Here is a 22,547-nt window from a genome sequence, read left to right as displayed (position 1 = left end):
CAGTAGTCATGTATGGATGTGAGTTGGACCATAAAGAAGGCTGAGCACTGAATAATTGATGTTTATGAACTGCAGTGCTAGAGAAGACTCTTGAAAGTCCCTTGGACAGCAAGAAAATCAAACCAGTCAATTCTACAGGAAATCAACACTGAATATTCATTGGAAGGTCTGATGTTGAAGCTGAAGCTCCAATACTTTGGCCACATGATGAAAAGAGCCAATTCACTGGAAAAGATCCCAAGGCTGGGAAAGAGTGAGGGCAAGAGGAGAAAGGGACAACAGAGGATGAAGTGATTGGATGGCATCGCAGACTCAATGGACATGAGTTTGAACAAACTCCAGGAGATAGTTAAAGAAAAGTCTGGTGTGCTGCAGTCTACAGGGTCACAAAGAATCGGACACAACTTAGCAACTTAGAATGTGTGCATGTAACTGAATCACTTTGCTGTATGCTTGAAACTAACACAACATTGTAAATCAACTCTATTTCAATAAGACTTTAAATTAATTAATTAATGAAGCACATATCATTAATAACAGTAATAGGATCAATACCAGTCAATAGAACCAATGTAGATGGATCGCGTTCAAATCACTGGACAAGTCCATGGTACTTAGAAGTGAGCCTAGGGTGAGAGGAGCAGGGGAGAAGAAACCTTAGGGTGTCATTTACTAAAATGCATTTTTGTGAGACACCAAACCTTTGATATGCTTTTTTTTTTTAAGGAGGGTTTTCTGCAGTTCAATAAGACCTCCCCTTCTTGGAGAACCAAGCATCACAGTGTCTCTTAGCACTTTAAAGGGTCTCAAAAGTCTTGCTGTGGGGAACCTGTTTCCCTGTCACACCTGTTAACAGCCCACGAACTTGTAACCTATGGGACCCATTTTGGAAAATTACACACCTCCAGAGACCCATCTTCTCTCCACAGTCTGTGCTCACCGGCACCCCTGGGGAAGAATCTTAGGTCCCTTAACTGAGACTTTTCTCCAAAAATCAAACTTTGACTGCCCTGCCTGTACTCATCAGCTGGGAATAGAGCTTCAACCTATGTGTTAAACACAAGATAAGACAGTCAAGGTCCTTTTCTCTCTCAAAATCAGGCTCAGCTCTGCCCTCAAGGGAGATAGGTGGTAGGGCAGCTGATTAACCAAACTCCATTCTGAACTAACAGCATAACCTGGCTGGGATGTCTTGTTTATCGACAGCCCCCAAATCTTGAACAGTCTATATCAGTCCACAGCCAAATGTTATGCTGAAAAACATGCATTAGTCTTTTCAGTCCACCAGCATCATTTATTCTTTATGCTATCTTCCCTTTCTATGGTCTCTAAACATTTACTATCCCACACTCCATCAACCAAGACTTTTGATGGTATAAGCCTACGACAGGTACATTTATGTACAAATTATACACACATATGCCTCTCGATCTGTATATTAAAACTGAGTAAAGCTTAGTTTCCTATAGATAGCAACCATAAATACATGTTCTCTTCTTTTCGCATCCCCATGGCTCATCTCACACCCCTTTTGGGTGCTTTTGGAGGCCCGTGGGGAAGCTCTCATTGCGGATGACTTTCTTCCTGGTAGCTTCCTGGCCGAGGCGCTCAGACCGGAGGCCCTGGGGGTGGCCAGCAGGCAGTAACAACCACTGCATTATCTCCAAAGCCTTCCACAATCCACCTCAGGCACACACAGGGTACTGCAAGCTGGCCAGGGAGGAAGTGGTCTTTGTAACAGAACCACGGCAGTGTCTGGATGACCTTTATCTTACAGAAAATTCTCCTCTACCCCTGCCATAGGTACAACTTCTCCACAGCTCACTCTCCTCCCCTCGGTCTCCTTCACCTCTCTTGAAGGGTAAATAGGAAAGTCAGGACCCCCAGGCAGCACTGATTGCCCACCACTCTCCTCTAGCATCTTCTGATCTCAGGGACTGCACGCCATTGCAGAATTTCCAAACTGTCTTTCAAATGACAGCATAGCCTCCCCCATAGGGCACTTCCACAATCCGGAGGCTGGCCATGGGGACCAGGTGTCAGTGCGGTGGCTTCATCTTCTTCTTCTTTTTTTAATTTATTTTTATTTATTTGGTTGCTCCGGGTCTTAGTTGCAGCATGTGGGATCTAGCTTCCTGACCAGGGACCAAACCCGGGTCCCTTGCATTGAGAGTGCTAAGTCTTAACCACCAGGGCAGTCCCATGGCAGCTTCTGAGAAGGAGAGCTGGTTCACTCCTAGAAGAAAAGGCAAAAACCAGGCGGTCTGGCCTGCTGTGGCTCTTCCTCATTGCTGGCAAGATGGAAGCTTAACTTCCCACCTGGCACAGAGAAATTCCCCTGCCCCCACTTCTCCAATACTGACCAGCTGTGTTCATAGGAGCACAGTGCTGCTGGTGAGAATGCAGTGATCTGGGTGGGAAGAAGCTTCCCATTCCAGTCTGTCTGTAGAACACGATTCCTGGTTTTTGGATTCCATTTTCAAGGAGGTTCTGGCACCATCTCCAGTGGAGCACCCTGTCTTTGCTCCTCTCCGCCAGCCCCTGCACATGGCACAGAAGGGCTGGGGGTGCCCCACACACGGTCCCCACCTCCTATAAATGTAAACATCTTACATGGTTTAAAGCCACACCTTTCGACTTATCCCTACCCTTCTAGAACTTTCCTTGTGTGGCTCTAAGCCCCGTTTTAGAAGGCTCTCTGGGGAATATCAAAGTCACCTCCAAGCCGAGACTGAAGGCCAGCTCCCTGGCAGCTTGGGGCTACAGCCACCCTTCCTAACAAGCCTCCAGTCACAGGCATGGAGAGGCCCACCACAGGCTGATGCCTGAACCCTTTGTCTAAATGCATTTGACAGAGAGGAAAAATGAGTGTTTGAATAACACCATTCAGATTTGCATCCCAAATAGCATCCCTCCTCCTTCCCTGAGTTGTTCAGGTGTTTTCTAGCAACGTTTCCCTGCAGAAGTAAAGAAGGAGAGATAGAAAAGCAAGTGCATAGTCCCCTCATGCTCTCTGTCCTGATCGCTCCAGGAGACCAGGCTTAGGTGTCTGCGGGGCAGCAGGCAGCTGCCTGCCAGTCCTGCCTGTTGCTTCTGATGCCAGCTGGTGAGTAATGGCTGGTTTGCACGGTGGCACCTCGAGACTAACCCCCCAGGAAATTGGTCAACTCCGTGACCGAATGACTGGCTGAGAGGTTTCCTGACCAGGCAGGAGCTGTAGGTCTACTCCCCCACCCCCAACACCTCTGCTTCCTCTCTTCAAACACCAGCACCTGCTAAGATGATGAAAAGTACCCCCAAAGTCTCCCAGGTGAAGTTCAAGCTTCCCTGGAACCCATCCACTCCCCCCCACCGCCACACCCCAGCCTCCAGAAGGTTGTCCCAGGCCCACTCCGGGTCAAAGAGCAGTGTCAGAGTTTGGACTCACTTGGCAGTGTAGACCCGCTCAAAGGCCAGCGTCCCAGTCCTCTGGAAGCTCCGCCCATTGTGGGTCTTGCTTTCGTGCTCCACCTTGTGGGCAAAGAACCCTGCCAGAAGGAAAGGTTTGGATTTATAATGAGAACGTATCCCGAGCCTGGTATCTTAATATTTTTCCTGGAACATTAAATGTTTCCTTCTCTCGACCTCTAAACAGCCCTAATTGTCCTCCATCAAATGTCACTGAGCACAAAGGTATTCAGCAGCAGCTGCTGCTGCTAAGTCGCTTCAGTCGTGTCCGACTCTGTGCGACCCCAGAGACAGCAGCCCACCAGGCTCCCCTGTCCCTGGGATTCTCCAGGCATGAACACTGGAGTGGGTTGCCATTTCCTTCTCCAATGCATGAAAGTGAAAAGTCAAAGTGAAGTCACTCAATCGTGTCTGACTCCTAGCGACCCCATGGACTGCAGCCTACCAGGCTCCTCCGTCCATGGGATTTTCCAGGCAAGAGTACTGGAGTGGGGTGCCATTGCCTTCTCTGATTCAGCAGCTACTCTTGACTAATTGCTACATTTGGTATTGGTGAGGCAATTGTGAGCAAGACACACCCCCAACTTTCAAGGAGGCTACCACCAGAAGAAATAGACAACCAAGTAAAGAAAGGCCTACAGAGAGACGTGTGCTGAGACTGAGTGAGAACTTGGAGCCATCGAGGGTCAAAGAGGGGTAAAAATTCAGTGTTTGGGTCACAGAAGGACTCCTGGAGGGAGTGACATGTAAGATAAAACCTGAAGGACAAGCAGATGGAGGGGGCCGGGGACAGCTGAGAAGACCACTTCACTCTATCGGAATGGAATATGCAGAGGTCCAGCAGCAAGACCCTCTGGGGTTAGTATATCCAGTTGACTGGGAGACAGCGGGTGGGGGGCAGTAATGGGGAGTATTAACCTGGTAGAATTGGAGAAGGCAATGGCAACCCACTCCAGTACTTTTGCCTGGAAAATCCCATGGACGGAGGAGCCTGGTAGGCTGCAGTCCATGGGGTCGCTAAGAGTCGGGCACGACTGAGCAACTTCACTTTCACTTTTCACTTTCATGCATTGGAGAAGGAAATGGCAACCCACTCCCGTATTCTTGTCTGGAGAATCCCAGGGACAGAGGAGCCTAGTGGGCTGCTGTCTATGGGGTCACACAGAGTTGGACACGACTGAAGCGACTTAGCAGAAGCAGAATTACAAATGAGGCCGAAGAGAGGCAGGCAGTGAATTGCTCTTTCAATGCCATTTCTCTGTTATCACTCGCCGTGTGCCAGACATTCAGCTTGTATCAGAGAACAAAACACACACACAGAGCCTTGGCCTCAGGAGCTTATGTTCCAGCGAGGATACAAGGAGAGGAGACAGATCATACACAGTAAACAATATGCAAGAATTAAAATCACACGGTGTGCCGAGCTGTGGACAAAAACGAAGGCGGAGCAGGGCAGGGGCCTCCAGGAGTGCTGGTCAGGGTGGCCAGGAGGAGCCTCAAGGAAAAAGTGGTAAGTGAGCCAAGGCTGAGCAGATGGTGGCAGGGACGTAGCCCTCAGACCAGCAGCGTGACCATGACCTTGAGGAGAGCCACATTAAGAACTTCTGAGTTTATTGCCATCTTGAGGAAACATGGAGTTACAGACAGGTGTAAGCTGATGAATGGCTTCACCAGAAAGCCACTCTGTCCTAGCGTGGTGAGGGTGTAGAGGGGTGAGACCCAGGACAGGGGGAAAGACAGCAGGGAGCTGGTGAGGGTGATGGCTGTGGGATGCAGAGATGCTGGGAGACAGAGTCTGTCTTGTCTACAGGCTGGATGATGCGGAGGGGGGAACATGGTCTCTCCTTCCCTCTCGCTCTTTCCCCCTTTCTCTTTCTCTCTCTCCCATCCCTATTTTATTCCTTTCCTCCTATTTCAAGAGTGAAAAAAGGAAAAAGGGTGACAGTCAGGTATCTCACTCACAGGATTTCTTTTTATCAGCTTCACATTAGCCTCCTTGAAAAGACCTGAAAAGGATGCCTCATCCATTGTGTCCATGGATAAAAGCCTCGTGATTTGCTTTTTGGTGAAAGCACATTCCTCTCCTAGGGCTGTGCCCACACCGGGCAGAGCCGCAGGGCTGGCTTCATTATGGCACTCTGGTGGACGCCGGACCCATGCTCTGTGAAGCACATTTCCACGCTGTCGACAAGGGCACTGTGACTCAGAGAGGTTAAATAACCTTCTCTGTCCCTCCACTGGGGAGCAGGGGGCTGCTGGGACTCGAGTCCAGCTGGGCATGCGAGAGTGTGTTCATCCTCTTATTATCACATGGAAGCTCACTGCAGGGAGTCCATCAGCAATGTGGGGTCTGAGTAGCCAACTGTCTGCTCTGGCTGTCTCTTCTCCCCAGAGAATACAGTGGAAATTCTGATCACTGTCTTTCCAGAACCCAAGGTGATGCCTGTGCCTCTGAACACGTAAGCAGGGACGGTATTAAGAAAGTCCAAGGTTACTTCTGCAACCAGCTGCACGGCGGGGCCCTCCTTCTCTCAGTCTGTCTCTCTTCTTCCTCTCCTTGCCCAAGAACAGCTCCTTCCTCTTTTTTAAGTCTTAGTCCTCCACCTGCAACCTTGACTGTGCTTTGGCCAGCCTCTTCGGGTCTTACTTCATCGATGTTTGCCCTACTTTGTAAATCTCTGGTCTCTGTTTTTCTCCTAATCTTTACCCTTGAAACATGCTCAAATCTCTCCTAACCTCAAAACAGAACAAAAACAAGCCTGCCTCTCTCCTGAACCCCCATTAGGGTCTACCTCTCTTTCCTTCCGAGCTAAACTTGAAAGAGTTGGGTCACGTGTGTCCACTCCTCCAAACATTGACACTCCATACTCCATATTCTTGACCATGTTACAGAAACTATGCACGCAGAGAGCATTCACACACTGCTCTTGGCTGGCTGCTAACATCAGGCCAAACCAGAGGGACGGAGAGAGACCAGAGGGAGAAGGCTACGAACGGTCACCAAGAAACTACCTCATGCTGGCCTCTGCCAGCGACTCAGGGATCATCTCAGGCAACACCTTCAGCCACCACACGTGGACAGGATTAGAACCTCACCTCTCTGTTGAGGAAACTGCAGGTCAGAGAAGGTGAATAACTTTCTCAGGATCACAGAAAAAGATTCTGAGATTTTCATTTAGTATGAGTCAGCCCTGTGATACACAAGAATAGCTCACACCTCCATCATTTGAACAGAACTGGTGTCTGGATTTCGGGAACAGATTTCTTACATGAAAAACACCCACCTGCATCTTAGAAAGAAGATGGCAAGTTGGTGGTGGGTGGGGTGGGAAGGAGTAATCTGATGACTAGGGACTCTGGAAACCAAGTCGGCTGAGAACTGATATGTAGAACCAGGGATATTACAGGTGACTTTGGAAACACAGAAGCTGCAGACACAGTCTAAGCTTTTCCAAAGAACAGATGCACCAGTGGATAGAAATTAGAGGGCATCAGGCTTCAGTTCAATGTAACAGAGAACTTCCCGAGCAGTGAGTGTGTGAATGAGTGAATCCAAGACAACACACATCGTGTAAATTTCCACGTTTTGAAGTAGCTTTGAATCCCAGTTTCACCACTACTGACTCTGGAATCTCCAACCAACTCTCTAAGCTCCACTTAGTTTTTCTGTGAAATAAGAGTAATAATAGTAGAATATTTCATAGGGTGCAAGGATTCAATGAGATCATGTTATGACCAGCAGGAAGCACCATACATGACACAAAGCAAATTCTCAATACACTTGGCAACGGGAAGAGTGGGCCCAGTGCATTGTGAGTGCTCCGTCCTGGGAGTGCTCAGTAGGGGCTGTTGAGGATGCGGTCTAGACTTCTGCTATCACCATTCACAAGGTCTCCATGTACAAGGCCCTGGATCCCTCCCCTCAGCTCACTCTCTTCCCCTCCATCCTAATTAGTTTGGCTTCCCGTGGGAATCATCTTCTCCAAAGCCATGTTTCCCAGGTTTGCTTCATGTCAAAGCTGCTGGCACCCTGGCTGAGAAGTGGGAGGCCCTCTGTATGCTACGCAGAGGAAATGCATCTGTCTACACGGCCTGGTAAACCAGGCTTTAGTACTTGTGGTCCAGGTCGCTCAAACTTTAAATGTGGTCTGCGTTCCCAAACATGCATTATGCTTGATCAAGCTGGGAGGGGGCCTTGGGTTCAAGCATCTTGACGACTCCTGAGTGTTTGGGAGGCAGAGGAGGAAGTTCACTGGGCTGGTGGGCTCTGCCTCTCCCCTTGGGAATTGGGAGCCAGAGCGCGTCCCCCTCAACCTCATACTGTCACAGACACAGGGGCCGAAACTCCTTGTCTTGGGACAAACACGAAGTACACAGTGCCTGGCAACAGCATGTAAATCATTCCTAAAGCTAACAGGAAGGGTTTCAAATGTAACTGGGGTGGGGACAGAGTTTTTGCATATTTTCTGCACTTAGTATGGTAGGTAGACCTTTGACTGCAACCTCGAGGTTAATTAGGATTGTAAAGAGAGGTTCTGGACCTCGGTTGGACCTTTGTGTTTGCCTAAAAGCTCAAGGTTAAAACAGGTAGAGGTCTTATCTGCCGAGTCACTTGAATTTCTCTCATTCCCCTGCACCAGCACATTGAACAGAGTTAAAAGGTGGTCTCAGCATGACCAGCAAGCCTTGATCTGTGCCTCAGAGATGAGCAGGGCTGATCCTGAGCCTCTGAAGGGCGCCAAGGACTCCTTCAGTGGCTTCAAAACTGCCCCAACCTTTGCAAAATCACTCTGTCCACACAGTGCCCTTGCTGGTCACAGGGCCGGGGATGGGGAGGAACAGAGGCTATGACATGGGCGCCGTGCTGTCCACACTGCCACAAACAAGCCCAATCGACAATGTGTCCAGGATGAAAAGTCTCCAGCCTAAAGCAAGAGCTGGTCCACTCTCAACTCCCTCCCCCCAAGAAGCGTCATCAGTTCATGGGACCGTATCACAAGGCCATCGGGTCCCATTGTCACCTATCCAAGATGGCCAGCCGAAAGACTGTGGTTAGAGCTCAGACATGTGGCCATCTGTCCTCTCTCCTCCCCACAACCTAATCTCATCTGCCAAAAATGATTAGAAACCTCATCACCTCAAGTCTTCTCAGGGTTCCCTGCACTTCTACAGAAAAGCCCAGGACTCACCAGACACTCCAGGGACAGGTCCTGGGGCATCTCGGGGGAGGGATAGAGACTGTTCTCACGGGGGGAACCACGTGGCATCCCCCCACTCAGCTCTGGACCGGGGGCCAGCAGCTCAGGGTGGATGCAAACCTCTGCATGGGCGGCTGAGGGGACCCTGGCTCCCGTCCCCTGTCACCGATCTTGACGGCTATCAGGGAGGGCCGGAGGGGGCACCCGAACAACCAGCACCCATGCAACTGCCCTACAGGGACTCGAGGTTTCACAGCAGGCTTCCTGCTTCCTGCTGCCCATCTTCTCCTGCTACCCTCCCGCTTCCTGGGGGCAGGAACCTTCCTGGACCAGGCAGAGTCCCCGATGGGAGTATGCAGGTTGAATGAATGATCCTTTGGAGATTTACAGAAACTAAGAGAGCCCCAGCATGGCACCTGCATGAAACAGCAGTGGCTTGGGGCCATGGCAGCCTCACCCGGAGCCACTCGTGCCCTATCAGAGCTGCAGCTCTGTTGTGTGACACTTACTATGAAAATGTTCATGTCAGAAAGCTGCCAAGTGTTGTTCCACAGAGGAAACAGACTTGGAGTATGCAAAGTTGGTCTCTCCGGTGCCGGGAGGCCATGGGGAGCCTCACTCTGTGCCCAGAAGGCTCATCACCAACCTAAGGCCACACTCAAGCTGGGGGAAAATATCAGGATATCCCAAATTGAGTGAATACCCACATTTCCAAATGGCAACCCACTCCAGTGTTCTTGCCTGGAGAATCCCAGGGACGGGGGAGCCTGGTGGGCTGCCGTCTATGGGGTCGCACAGAGTCGGACACGACTGAAGTGACTTAGCAGCAACAGTATATGAACACTCAGAAATTACCGTTAAGTTACAGAGTAAGTCTTCTCCTTTTTTTCTCTGTCTTCATAAACTGTAAATCCCAAAGATACCAGCCATGCTGATAAAAAGAGTCTGAGACAGTCCTAACTTAGGAATTTAAAGAGAAATTCCTCCCTGTCCGGCCTTTCTCAGTTCTAGGTCCCTTGCCTGGGTTAAGTGACACCAGGGTTAATGGAAATCCCCTGGAGAAGGGATAATCTACCCACTCCAGTACTCTTAGGCTTCCCTGGTGGCTCAGATGGTAAAGAATCCGCCTTTAATGCAGGAGAACTGGTTTCGATCCCTGGGTCAGGAAGATCCCCTGGAGGAGGGTATGGCAATCCACTTCAGTGTTCTTGCCTGGAGAATCCCATGGACAGAGCAGCCTGGTGGGCTACAGTCCATGGGGTCGCAAAGAGTCGGACACGACTGAGCGGAAGCACAGCACAGGGTTGATGGAAATGCAACCCTCAAACAAGGAAATCCTTCTGACCCTCTCTCCCCTTATGTAAGTACATGATGTCTACCAAAGAATGCTTCAAAAATCACACATTGCTAAAGAAAAAGGAAGTATTGCAAAGAACATATTTAATCAAAAGAAATAAAAAAGCAATACAGAGGTAAAATAATGAAAAAGTGAAGTCTCCCCTCACATTGGCCAGATTTATTTTTTTTTTAGCTTACAGGTAACAGGTAACTCCTCCTGTGCTGAAGTCAGCCCGCTGCATGGGGTATAACCCTGTATCTGGGAGAACATATATCTGATTGTCGCTTTCAGGCTTCCTGCCCTCCAACTGGCCACAGTAATTAATAGTTAAACTGCTGATTGCAAACACTTCAGTGATAGTTTCTGTACAACCAACTTGCTGCTCCAGCTCTACAGACATGATTAATCATCCCCATTAAAGCAAAAGAAAGATAGGGAGAAGGAAAACTCCCAGTTCACACAGAAGTCCACACATCCCTGTACAGTCAAATAAAGACACAAATACAGATAAGAAAAAAATGTACACACATATACACACACAAACACAGAAGTGTGTAAGTCTGACTCTCAAACACCGAGACACCAAGCCGACCCCGAGGGAGGGGCCTCCCTTACCATTCTGGACCACGCTGATGAGGGTGACAATGGCCAGCAGGACGATATTGCCCACGGCTTCTTGGTCCATGGTTGTTTCGGGTTCCTAGCAGGACCGCTCAGCTCCCTGGCACCCCACGCCCGCACTGTGCAGGAAGGGGAAGTGGGAGCCAGACTCTGCCTTTCATCATTAGAATTTCCGAAGGTCCCAGCACAATTACAGGCCTTCTTCTGCTTCCTTTTTTTTAAAAAACTAGCCACTGAAGTGCCCCGGGCTCAGCCTCTCCTGCCAGAAGCAGCAGGGCTCAGGAGTAGAGAAGGAAGGGAATAAAAAGTGAAACTTGTCTTCTATTCATGGAGCACCTAAAAGGTCTGTGTCCAGGGTATCGTCTTTCTTTCTTTCTTTGAATTCCTAGGAAAATAAATAAATACTTGACACATGACAGAGCCCAGAGTAGCAGCCTCCTAAGCCCTGGATGAATGAATGAACGAATGAAGAAATGATGATGTTTCTATGGGAAACAAGCAACAAGAGAATGACAACTAAACCAAGGGGCCTTCCCTGGTGGCTCAGTGATAAAGAATCTTCCTGCCAATGCAGGAGACACGGGTTCGATCCCTGGTCTGGGACGATTCCACATGCCACGGAGCAACAAAGCCTGTGCGCCACAGTCACTGAGCCTGTGGTCTAGGGATCACTAGCCACAAGTACTGAAGCCCACACTCCTTAGATCTGTGTTCCACAAGAAAATCCACTGCAATGAGATGACTGCACACCACAACTAGAGAGTACCCCTGCTCGCTGCAACTAGAGAAAAGCCTGAGCAGCATGGAAGACCCAGCACACCTAAGAATAAAATAAGGAAATAATAAAATTATTTAAAAAAAAAATAAGGAGCAGAAAGAGGGTCACAGGTGACTCCCAAGGAAAACCTCCACACAGGAAGGATTGCTCAACACCTCAACTGGCTTCTCTGAGGTCATTACTGAGATGCTCCCCTGGGATCTTCTTCACATAATGATGAGTAGAGAAAAGGTAAAAGAGGGAACCTACTGGGTGAAGTAGGCAGTGCCTGTTATTTTACAGGAGGTTTCTCCCTGTAAACATCAACCACTCAGAAGTTACACAGAACATGCAAGATTCTGTGATCTTCATCCCAGACTCAACATCTATTTGGCAGTGATAAAGAGAAGTGTTTTATCAAAACCTCACTTTGAAAGAGAACGCTGACCACTCCACTTGGTGGTGGTAGGGTTTTCATCTCGGTGTGGGAGAGGCTGGTGCAGGGAAGAGATCACACAGGCCTTGTATTTGAGTGGCTGCAGCTGGCTGGAGGGAAAGAGGGCCTTGGAGGTGGCGTGTGGAGCTTGGATGCACAGAGGCCAATTACAAGGGCAGCCCTGAGCCAGTTCACAATGCTCCCAGGAATCAAGCACCTGGAACACTTTGCACCACGTGGAGTCATTACATGATTTGATTGTCTAGGGGCTCAGCACTAGCGAGAAGCATGTGTTCACCTCAATAGGATCTGATGTGTAAACTTCAGAGAACACTTGGGTCCCAGCCGACAAGGGGTCTGCCTCCGTAAAGTTGGCCCTTCTAAGACTCCTCCTATTTTAGTAACAGTGCATCAGAAGTGAAGGTCAGACCCTTGAAAAGTTTTCTAGTTGCAAACAACAGAAACTCAGCTCTAACTAGCTTGAGCCAAAAGGGAAGCCTTTATTGACTCAAAGACTCGTGAACCCACTCCAGTATTCTTGCCTGGGAAATCCCTTGGACAGAGGAGCCTGGAAGGCTACAATCCATGGGGTTGCTGGGACAACCAGCTGGCAGAAAAATGAGAGAACCTGGGGGTTTCCACAGTCTCCTGTGGTTAAGGGAAACTGTTCCCTAAAGAAAGACAGGGGTCGGTGGGGGGTGAGGAGTGCTGGGTTTGTCTACTGTCCTGTTGAGACTGTTCAGGACTCATAATCCCACATTAAAATGCCTAGCTTTAAAGAAGTTTCTGTAGCCTATAGTCTCCTGTATTTAAGACTTATTCTAATCTCCTTCCTGTTTGTGGTGGGTAAGTTTGTGCCAAGACCTGCAGGCACACAGACATAGTATCAACATAGTCCTACATGGTTTGCCCAGGGCTCTTGTGCAAACCTCATCAGACCCCAGGAATGCAGGAAGGAGCAGCCTCTGCTGCTGGTTTCCCAAGCCTCAGGAGCCCCACAAACAGGGTCGGTGGGGGGATGCCCAGCCAGCCCCACTTTAGAAAGCTGAGAAGGCAAGGAGGGACCCGTGATGGGACCCCTGCCCCCACATCTGAGCTCCTGGAGTCACCCTGCCTGGATGGGGCACACGTGCCACTGGGGTGAGTCTTCACCCGAGAAGAGAGCGTTTTAATAGTCAGCCGAGATGGCCATTAAATTACAGCTGCACATTAGGATTCTGGCTGCAGCTGCAGAGGAGCACTTACTTATCAGAGGTGAAGCCTCTGGAAATGCCATTCATCTCAATAGAGAGCTGCTGAGACAGAACAAAAAGGGAGGGGTGCCAGGGGCATGAGCTGGGAGGGGCCTCTAGCTGGATTCCGGATTCCTAACAGGACAGTCTCCAGGCCAGCAACCCGCCCTTGCCCAGCCAAAACCAGACCAGACCCAGTCCAGGACCCAAGGCAGTGTGTAGCCATGTCCTGGGGACCTAGCTTGTGCATTTTCTCCTCAAAACACCCCTCTGGGGACAAACTATCCCTCCCATTGCCCAAAAGATGAGACAGAGGTGAAGGGGCGTTAAACCACAGGAAGTAAGGAGCAGACCTGGGATTCAAATCCAGGCCTCTCTAGCTCCAACATCTGAGGTTCTAACCACCCTGAATGCTGCTTCTGGAATAGCCTTCAGAGCTCAGGGCTCCTGGCCCTTCTGCATCCCTATTTGGCAACCCCTTCAGGGGTTAGTGAAGTGACCAACAGCTGCTCAATCCCTAAAGAGATGGGTTTTTTAAAGAAAAGAAAGGAAAACGTATACATTTTGCAGGAAATAGTGTATTCCCTGGACATCTGACCGTTCAGTAAAGGTAATTTAACAGATACCACCCACCGTTCCCCAGCTGTAAGCCCACCCGCTCTGCTCCCTGGACCCCTGTCCTCAGTGCCCTCAGCGCTCATGCAGACGCTGCACTTATCCTCGTGTGACAGGTTAGTTAGACAAATGTGCTGGGAGTAGGGAAGAATAATTAGCATGTTCATTAATTAGAGCACTGTTAGTAGTTTGACTGTGAAGGACAACCATTTGTCAACAGAGATCAGGACAGCCAGGGCCAAGCAGTGACTCAGGGGGGCAGCAATTCAGTGAAGGTGCTGGCACTGACCAGCTGCTATTAAAATCCATGGGAGCGGCTGCTCATCCACTTAGCGTCAGCGCCTCCGTCACCATGGCAACACGGGTCCACTACAGACAAGAGCACTCTCTCATCCTTCATCTCACCTCGAGCAGCCTGTTGCCGGTTCATGACGTCTCTTCCTTTTGCTCTCCGGCCAAGGTTGCCCTCAGCATCCATTAGGAGGAGGACTTCCCTGCATATAGATTTTGGGTGTGAGAGAGAGAGTGCAGAATGCTCCCGGGGTGCAGGCCGCCCCTAGACCAGCACAGAGATATAGCTCAGGTCTGTCTGTAGGCACACACAGGAAGTGGTTACAGAGCGCTTCTTAAAAAAAGAAAGAAAGAAAGAAACACTTTTGTACTGGGTTGATTACAAAACAAGTGCTAGTTTGAGATGAAAGGCAAAGGGACTCAGCCCTGTGTATACATGTATCCATTCTCCCCTGACCCCCTCATCCAGGCTGCCACATAACATTGAGCAGAGTTTCCAGCGCTCTACAGTAGGTTCTTCTTGGTCATCCATTTAAAATATACCAACGTGTTCATGCTCATCCCAAACTCCCTAGCTATCTCTGTGCCCCATCCTTTCCCCAAGCAACCATAAGCCTATTCTCTAAGTCAAGCACTTTCTTTTAACTTCAGTTAATCTAAAGGATATTCAGACCAATATTGATCTGAACAATAAGTGATAGGAGCAAAGACCAGGCCACAGCCTGTTACAGATGTCACATGGTGATAGTCGCCAAGAGAACCAGCCAGCCTGGTCAAAGCGTCACGTCTCCTTCCCCGGCCACAACCTGACGGCCTTTCTTTACGTGAACAGCCTGTGGCTCCACACTGAACTGAGCTGGACAGAGAGGAACCCTCATGCCACTTAAGGGTGAGGAAACTGAGGGGTAGTGCGTGGGCTGCAACCCCAGTGCTCCTGATGAAAGTCCACATGTGCTCAGGGCAATCGGCGAGATGGCTCACAAATCAAAATCACATGGACAGATATGACCTCAGTTCTCTAGAAGCCCAAGTTACAGGATGATAATATCAGTGCAAGGAAACAAGTAGAAGCAGAAGTTAAAAATTAAAATTAAGCAAGTAACTCATGCCTGCAGCCATGAAATTAAAGACGCTTGCTCCTTGGAAGAAAAGCTATGACAAACCTAGACAGCGTATTAAAAAGCAGAGACATCACATTTCCGACAAAGGTCTGTATAGTCAAAGCTATGGTTTTCCCAGTAGTCATGTACAGAAGTGAAAACTGGACCATATAGAAGGCTGAGCACCAAAGAATTAATGCTTTTGAGCTGTGGTGCTGGTGAAGACTCTTGACAGTCCCTTGGACAGGAAGGAGATCAAACCAGTCAATCCTAAAGGAAATCAACCCTGAATATTCATTGGAAGGACTGATACTGAAGCTGAGGCTCTGATACTTCAGCCACCTAATGCAAAAAGGTGACTCATTGGAAAAAAACCCTGATGCTCGGAAAGATTGAAGGCAGGAGAAGAAGAGGGCGACAGAGGGTGAGATGGATGGATGGCTTCACTGACTCAATGGACATGAGTTTGAGCATCTCTGGGAGATGGTGAAGGACAGGGAAGCCTGGCGTGCTGCAGTCCATAGGGTTGCAAAGAGTCGGACACGACTGAACGACTGAACAACAACAGCCCATGAGAGCAGAAGATATCATGCTGTGCTCTGTGCGCAAAAACAGATGTTAGACATAGGTTCTGTCACCCAAGTATCAGCTTAATCTGCCTTATAAACTCTCCAGGGAAAGGAGATCAGAAACAGTATGACCTGACTTGGAAATATTCAGTCCTAACAGCACTGAAAATTGTGATGCTCACATATGCTAAGCTGATTTTTGACAAACAAATTCAATGAGGAAAGAAAAGTCTTTTCAACAAAGGGTACTAGCACAACTAGATATTCATATGTGGGGAAAATGAACCCTGACCCCATCCCCAAATCATATAAAATATAACTAGAAATAAGTCTTTAACCTAAACATAAAAACTAAAATTATAAAACTTCTAGAAGAAAACTTAGGAGAATGTCTTTGTGAATGAGGAAGGCAAAGAATTTTTAGATAAAACAGAAAAATGGTGAACTAGATAAGAGGGAAAATAATCAATAAATTAGATGTCATCAAGATTGAAAACTTATGCACTTTAAAAGACCATTAAGAAAATAAAAAGGCAAGCCACACAGAGACAGGGAGAAAATGTGTGTAATATATAAATCTGATGAAGGATCAGACTGTATATTCAGAGTATTCAGAATATATAAGGAACTTATTTCAGTCAGTGATAAGAATATAAACAACTTGTTTTTAAAATGAGTAAATGACTTGAACAGATATTTCACAGAGGAAGACAGACAAATAGTCAATAAGTGCATGAAGAGATGCTCAACATCATAACCACCAAGGAGAAGTGGTGTGGGAGGGGTCTGGGGGACCACACGGCAAAGGGCCATGTAGGTGCCCTCAACAAGGTTTGAAATGATCCTGGAGGCAAAGAGAAGCCACTGGGGGATGTTAAAAAGATTGTCTCATGGCTGGATTTGAAGTTCTGATGATCACACTGGCCACAATGTAGAGAACAAGTTGGAGGAGCCAGCATCGGCACGGGAAAGCAGCTGGGGTCCATTCCAGAGATCTATGGAGAAAAGATGAAGACCGGCGGACTCCTTGGTGGCAATGGAATTAATCGCGCAGAAGTTGCTGGATTTGAGGGCTAATTATCAGATGGTAAATAATCTGCCTGCAATGCAGGAGGCCTGGGTTCGATCCCTGGGTCAGGAAGATCCTCTGGAGAAAGCAATGACAATCCACTCCAGTATTCTTGCCCAGAGAATCCCACGGAGAGAGGAATCTGATGGGCTACAGTTTGTGGGGTTGCAAAGAGTCAGACACGACTGAGTGACTAACACTGCTACTGCTATTAAACAGTATCTGTAAGATATCCTTTTCATTATAGGGGACTGGAATGCAAAAGTAGGAAGTTAAGAAACACCTAGAGTAACAGGCAAATTTGGCCTTGGAGTAGAGAATGAAGCAGGGCAAAGGCTAATAGAGTTTTGCCAAGAAAATGCAATGATCATAACAAACACCCTCTTCCAACAACACAGGAGAAGACTCTACACATGGACATCACCAGATGGTCAACACCAAAATCAGATTGATTATATTCTTTGCAGCCAAAGATGGAGAAGCTCTATACAGTCAGCAAAAACAAGACCGGGAGCTGACTGTGGCTCAGATCATGAACTCCTTATTACCAAATTCAGACTGAAATTGAAGAAAGTAGGGGAAACCACTAGACCATTCAGCTATGACCTAAATCAAATCCCTTATGATTATACAGTGGAAGTGAGAAATAGATTTAAGGGCCTAGATCTGATAGATAGAGTGTCTGATGAACTATGGAATGAGGTTCGTGACATTGTACAGGAGACAGGGATCAAGACCATCCCCGTGGAAAAGAAATGCAAAAAAGCAAAATGGCTGTCTGGGGAGGCCTTACAAATAGCTGTGAAAAGAAGAGAAGCGAAAAGCAAAGGAGCAAAGGAAAGATATAAGCATCTGAATGCAGAGTTCCAAAGAATAGAAAGAAGAGAAGAAAGCCTTCAGCGATCAATGCAAAGAAATAGAGGAAAACAACAGAATGGGAAAGGCTAGAGATCTCTTCAAGAAAATTAGAGATACCAAGGGAACATTTCATGCAAAGATGGGAACAATAAAGGACAGAAATGGTATGGACCTAACAGAAGCAGAAGATATTAAGAAGAGATGTCAAGAATACACAGAAGAACTGTACAAAAAAGATCTTCACGACCCAGATAATCACAATGGTGTGATCACTCACCTAGAGCCAGACATCCTGGAATGTCAAGTCAAGTGGCCCTTAGAAAGCATCACTACAAACAAAGCTAGTGGAGGTGATGGAATTCCAGTTGAGCTATTTCAAAACCTGAAAGATGATGCTGTGAAAGTGCTGCACTCAATATGCCAGCAAATTTGGAAAACTCAGCAGTGGCCACAGGACTGGAAAAGGTCACTTTTCATTCCAATCCCAAAGAAAAGCAATGCCAAAGAATGCTCAAACTACCGCACAATTGCACTCATCTCACACGCTAGTCAAGTAATGCTCAAAATTCTCCAAGCCAGGCTTCAGCAATATGTGAACCGTGAACTTCCTGATGTTCAAGCTGGTTTTAGAAAAGGCAGAGGAACCAGAGATCAAATTGCCAACACCCGCTGGATCATGGAAAAAGCAAGAGAGTTCCAGAAAAACATCTATTTCTGCTTTATTGGCTATGCCAAAGCCTTTGACTGTGTGGATCACAATAAACCGTGGAAAATTCTGAAAGAGATTGGAATACCAGACCACCTGATCTGCCTCTTGAGAAACCTGTATGCAGGTCAGGAAGCAACAGTTAGAACTGGACATGGAACAACAGACTGGTTCCAAATAGGAAAAGGAGTTCATCAAGGCTGTATATTGTCACCCTGTTTATTTAACTTATATGCAGAGTACATCATGAGAAACGCTGGACTGGAAGAAACACAAGCTGGAATCAAGATTGCCGGGAGAAATATCAATCACCTCAGATATGCAGATGACACCACCCTTATGGCAGAAAGTGAAGAGGAACTCAAAAGCCTCTTGATGAAGGTGAAAGTGGAGAGTGAAAAAGTTGGCTTAAAGCTCAACATTCAGAAAACGAAGATCATGGCATCCTGTCCCACCACTTCATGGGAAATAGATGGGGAAACAGTGGAAACAGTGTCAGACTTTATTTTTTTGGGCTCCAAAATCACTGCAGATGGTGACTGCAGCCGTGAAATTAAAAGACACTTACTCCTTGGAAGGAAAGTTATGACCAACCTAGATAGCATATTCAAAAGCAGAGACATTACTTTGCCAACAAAGGTTCATCTAGTCAAGGCTATGGTTTTTCCTGTGGTCATGTATGGATGTGAGAGTTGGACTGTGAAGAAGGCTGAGCGCCGAAGAATTGATGCTTTTGAACTGTGGTGTTGGAGAAGACTCTTGAGAGTCCCTTGGACTGCAAGGAGATCCAACCAGTCCATTCTGAAGGAGATCAGCCCTGGGATTTCTTTGGAAGGAATGATGCTAAAGCTGAAACTGCAGTACTTTGGGCACCTCATGTGAAGAGTTGACTCACTGGAAAAGACTCTGATGCTGGGAGGGATTGGGGGCAGGAGGAGAAGGGGAAGACAGAGGATGAGATATGGCTGGATGGCATCACTGACTCGATGGACGTGAGTCTGGGTGAACTCCGGGAGTTGGTGATGGACAGGGAGGCCTGGCGTGCTGGGATTCATGGGGTCGCAAAAAGTCGGACACAACTGAGCAACTGAACTGAACTGATAAGGTTTAGTGAGGGATGTGGGGTAGGGAAGAGAGAACAAGTGTGATTCTCAGATTTCTGACTATACTCTGGATCTGGACGAGCGGTTGACTCAACTCCTTGAAAAGTTCCTCTCGAGACCCTTTCACTATCATCATTTTTATGGTCCCTCATCAGGGGTCATTTGGGTGCATAGCTGAAGGCCCCAGTGCTTGGCTGACTTTGGCTATTTTTGAGTGAATTTTGATAAGCATCACAGCTCCCAAATGATCCACCTGACAGTACTACTGAGATGTAGCAAAAATTAGACTCGATGCAGATGTACATGTACTAAAAATGGATGCTCATCTCCTATGGTGTCCTGATAAAAGGAGGAGTGGGGGGAGGTGTGCCCAGCTAGCAGAAGGAGGGCGTATGGAGTAGACTAAACAGAGTCCAGGAGCCTAGTGTGATGGCTGGAGAACTGAATTACAAGCTTCATTTCCCCTCAGATACACAGCCACAGGGGATTCCCAGCTCTAAATTAGAGGTACCGCATTCACACCGAAATACACCCCCCACAACCAAAGCACATCAGTGCCCACAGAGAAGTGGGGAGAGAAGTCAGAATGATGCTTCTGCTCCCCGGAGGGGGCCCTCAGGCTGCAGACTCCCCCTTCCATTAGGGAGCAGCAGACAGAAGACAGAAAAACTCCTTTGTCTGTTGTTCTCTCTTTATTGACAGAAATTATGCACCACGCAAGTATATAGAACTCAAATTAAATGACTGGGCATTCAAAGATTCAAAAGCTAAGATTCTTCTTCTGGCAAAACCTAGCCTGACCACATTAACAGAGTACAGCAGTAAGGTGTTTTTGTTCCTGTTTTTCTTTCGCATAAACTAGCTGAAAACATTACTGTTTGTGGTGTTAAATGGATTTCATAACTAATACAGAATGTGGCTAAATTCATATTACTGTGATCATTTTAATTGAATTTCCTGACTCCTACACGTTTAATTGTCAACTTTTAACACTGCATTAAACATAAGGTTCCAACATTATTGATATAAAATGTTCACATTTCCCTACGACTGTGATTATATTTTGCTTATCATTCCTGAATGTTGCATTAAGTCTATTTAAAAGATATCCCAAGGGACCCTTATATGTTTACTGCATTAGAAGAAAAACAGATGTTCTCACATATCCTGAGAGATATTACAATTTACATTGTAGATGAGGGGTGTTGAGAACCACTTAGAAATCTTCTTAGGTGGCCAAGGCTTCAATAATGCTTAGCATCTGATTTTCTGTCATATTATAAAGTTAGAAAAAAAATCTGTAATATAAAGTTAGAAAAAAATGCCAATCACATTTTCCAAGTACAAGCACATATTTTAAAAGCATCCTTGAGAAAAATCGAAGCATCTGAACCACAGCGCTATTGTTCTTGAATCACATTCTCAAGTTAGAACTGACAGGAGTTCATGAACAAAACATCCCGAACAGTCACTTCTCACTCGCCTGGAACTTGCCCATTAACCCCACAGTGAACAACCCTGAACCATTCGAGCAGGTTTGACAGAGAATACTCACTAAACGCCATCTGACTCTTTGAAATGCCCTGAAGAGCCTGGTCATTGTATGCAGGATTGTAACACGCTTCTTTCTCTGAAGTCCACACCTACAGGGAGCAGACAAGGAGGAAGGAGCGTGAGGCTTTGGGAACAAAAGCAGCTAAGAGAAGCAATAGCAACACATTGTTTAATTTTGATAAGAACCCTATGAAGAGGCATTATTGTCCCATTTTAGAGCTGAGAACACAGGGTAAGAGAGGTCACACAAGCACAAGGTAAAGCTGAAACCTTAGCCTTAGGTTTGCTGGAGCCTAGAGAATCATGACAGTAATAACTGTCATTGCTAACATTTATTGGATGTTTTCTATGGGTGCCAGATACCGTCCCAAGCACTTTATATCCATTATAACTCTTAATCCTTACAAAAGAACTCTAAGGGGCCCTTCTTTATCGTATAAAGATATGTAACCATGTCACAGAGGAGGGAACGGAGGCTTGCACAGTTTCAATCACTTTCCTACCATCACGCAAGCAGTCAAGAGCAGAGATGGGCCTCGGATCCAGGACAACGTGACTCCAAGCCCATTGGGTTCCTGCACTGACCGGGAGGAGGAACAGCTGGAAGCAGGTACCATGGCAACAGTAAGAAGGGGCAACTTGATGGCAAGGGAGAATAAAGAAGAAAAAAAAAATCAAGAAGCAACCAGAGCACAGAAATAAAGCTGCCTAGGCTGAGGGCGTCCAAAACATGCTGCTGTCACTCAGGAAGAGGGCAGAAGCTTGGGGGAGGAGAAGACTGTGAAGCCCATGGCCACATGAGCAGTGAACTTAGGGGAAGAAGAGTTGGAAGGTCGGGGGACAGCCAGGAACATCGGAGGAGGGGACTGTCACGACCTCAAAACCCAGGGATTTCACAGGAGGTCTGGAAGCTGCACTGGGAAGCCAGGGCCACCCTGACTCCCCCACCTCCTGGTATGACCTCAAGCCCCTACTGTAGCCCCACAGGTCTGCTCATGGTTGGGAAACATGAAAATGAGCCCAGGCCCTGTGAAACTGACCAAGGAGAGTGTCTCCATCTGGGGCTCCCCTGGCCCCCGCCAATTGCTTGCCCCAGTCTGGTAGCTCCCATCACCCCAATGCCACATACCCAGTGACTCCGACCCTGGAAGCAGCTCGGCTCTGATGGGGCAGGGGGCTGGGGGAAGAGGGCTCGATGTCATGAGTTGGCAGATGTTGCCCCCAACTCAGCCTCACAGTGATGCTCAGGCCCTTTGATGCAGACATTCCTGTTTGTGAACAAAGTTTTTTTTTTTTTTTTTCCCTTATCACTGGATAAAAATGCTGGATTTGATGGTCAGGAAGGGATCGCCCTCGAAATCAAAGGGCCACTTGCCTGAACCCTAGTTCCTGAAAAGAAGCCCAAGAGCAGAAAGGGATGCTAACATCTGACAGAAGGAAGGTCGATGGGGAGCTTTTCAAATGTTCTGGGCTCTAAACACATCTTAATCGATGGGCCCTTCTCATCATGAGGGCAGCTTCTACGGAGGCTCACATCAGGAGGGGCCCCCAGGGTGGGGCGCCCGGACCACTTCTCACTCCATTAGCGTGATCCTGTCTCCCCATTCTGCCAACAGGCCCTGGAGGTTCTGCTGCCTTTTCCTCTGTGTGTG

At 47.6% G+C, this 22,547-nt stretch overlaps 1 protein-coding gene across 2 annotated transcripts in view; it reads right to left on the bottom strand.

Moving 5' to 3' along the window:
• LOC102388988 (arachidonate 5-lipoxygenase activating protein) overlaps window positions 1–22,547 on the bottom strand; it is a 50,996-nt gene that overhangs the window by 12,024 nt on the left and 16,425 nt on the right. Inside the window, exons 2-3 of one of the 2 annotated variants that reach the window (XM_044927318.1) lie at window positions 20,897–20,984; window positions 3,428–3,527 (exon numbers count right to left, since the gene is read on the bottom strand). In XM_044927318.1, coding sequence (XP_044783253.1) covers window positions 3,428–3,527; window positions 20,897–20,906 — 110 coding nt within the window. In that variant the 5' untranslated portion in view covers window positions 20,907–20,984. Of the gene's footprint in view, window positions 1–3,427; window positions 3,528–10,599; window positions 10,757–20,896; window positions 20,985–22,547 lie in introns of those variants that run through there. The other variant, XM_025262901.2, reaches the window with a different exon arrangement.

Source organism: Bubalus bubalis, chromosome 13 (genome assembly GCF_019923935.1).
Source record: "Bubalus bubalis isolate 160015118507 breed Murrah chromosome 13, NDDB_SH_1, whole genome shotgun sequence".
NCBI lineage: Eukaryota > Metazoa > Chordata > Mammalia > Artiodactyla > Bovidae > Bubalus > Bubalus bubalis.
The sequence above is the reverse complement of the archived record's forward strand: the minus strand, read 5'-3'. Positions and strand labels throughout refer to the sequence as shown.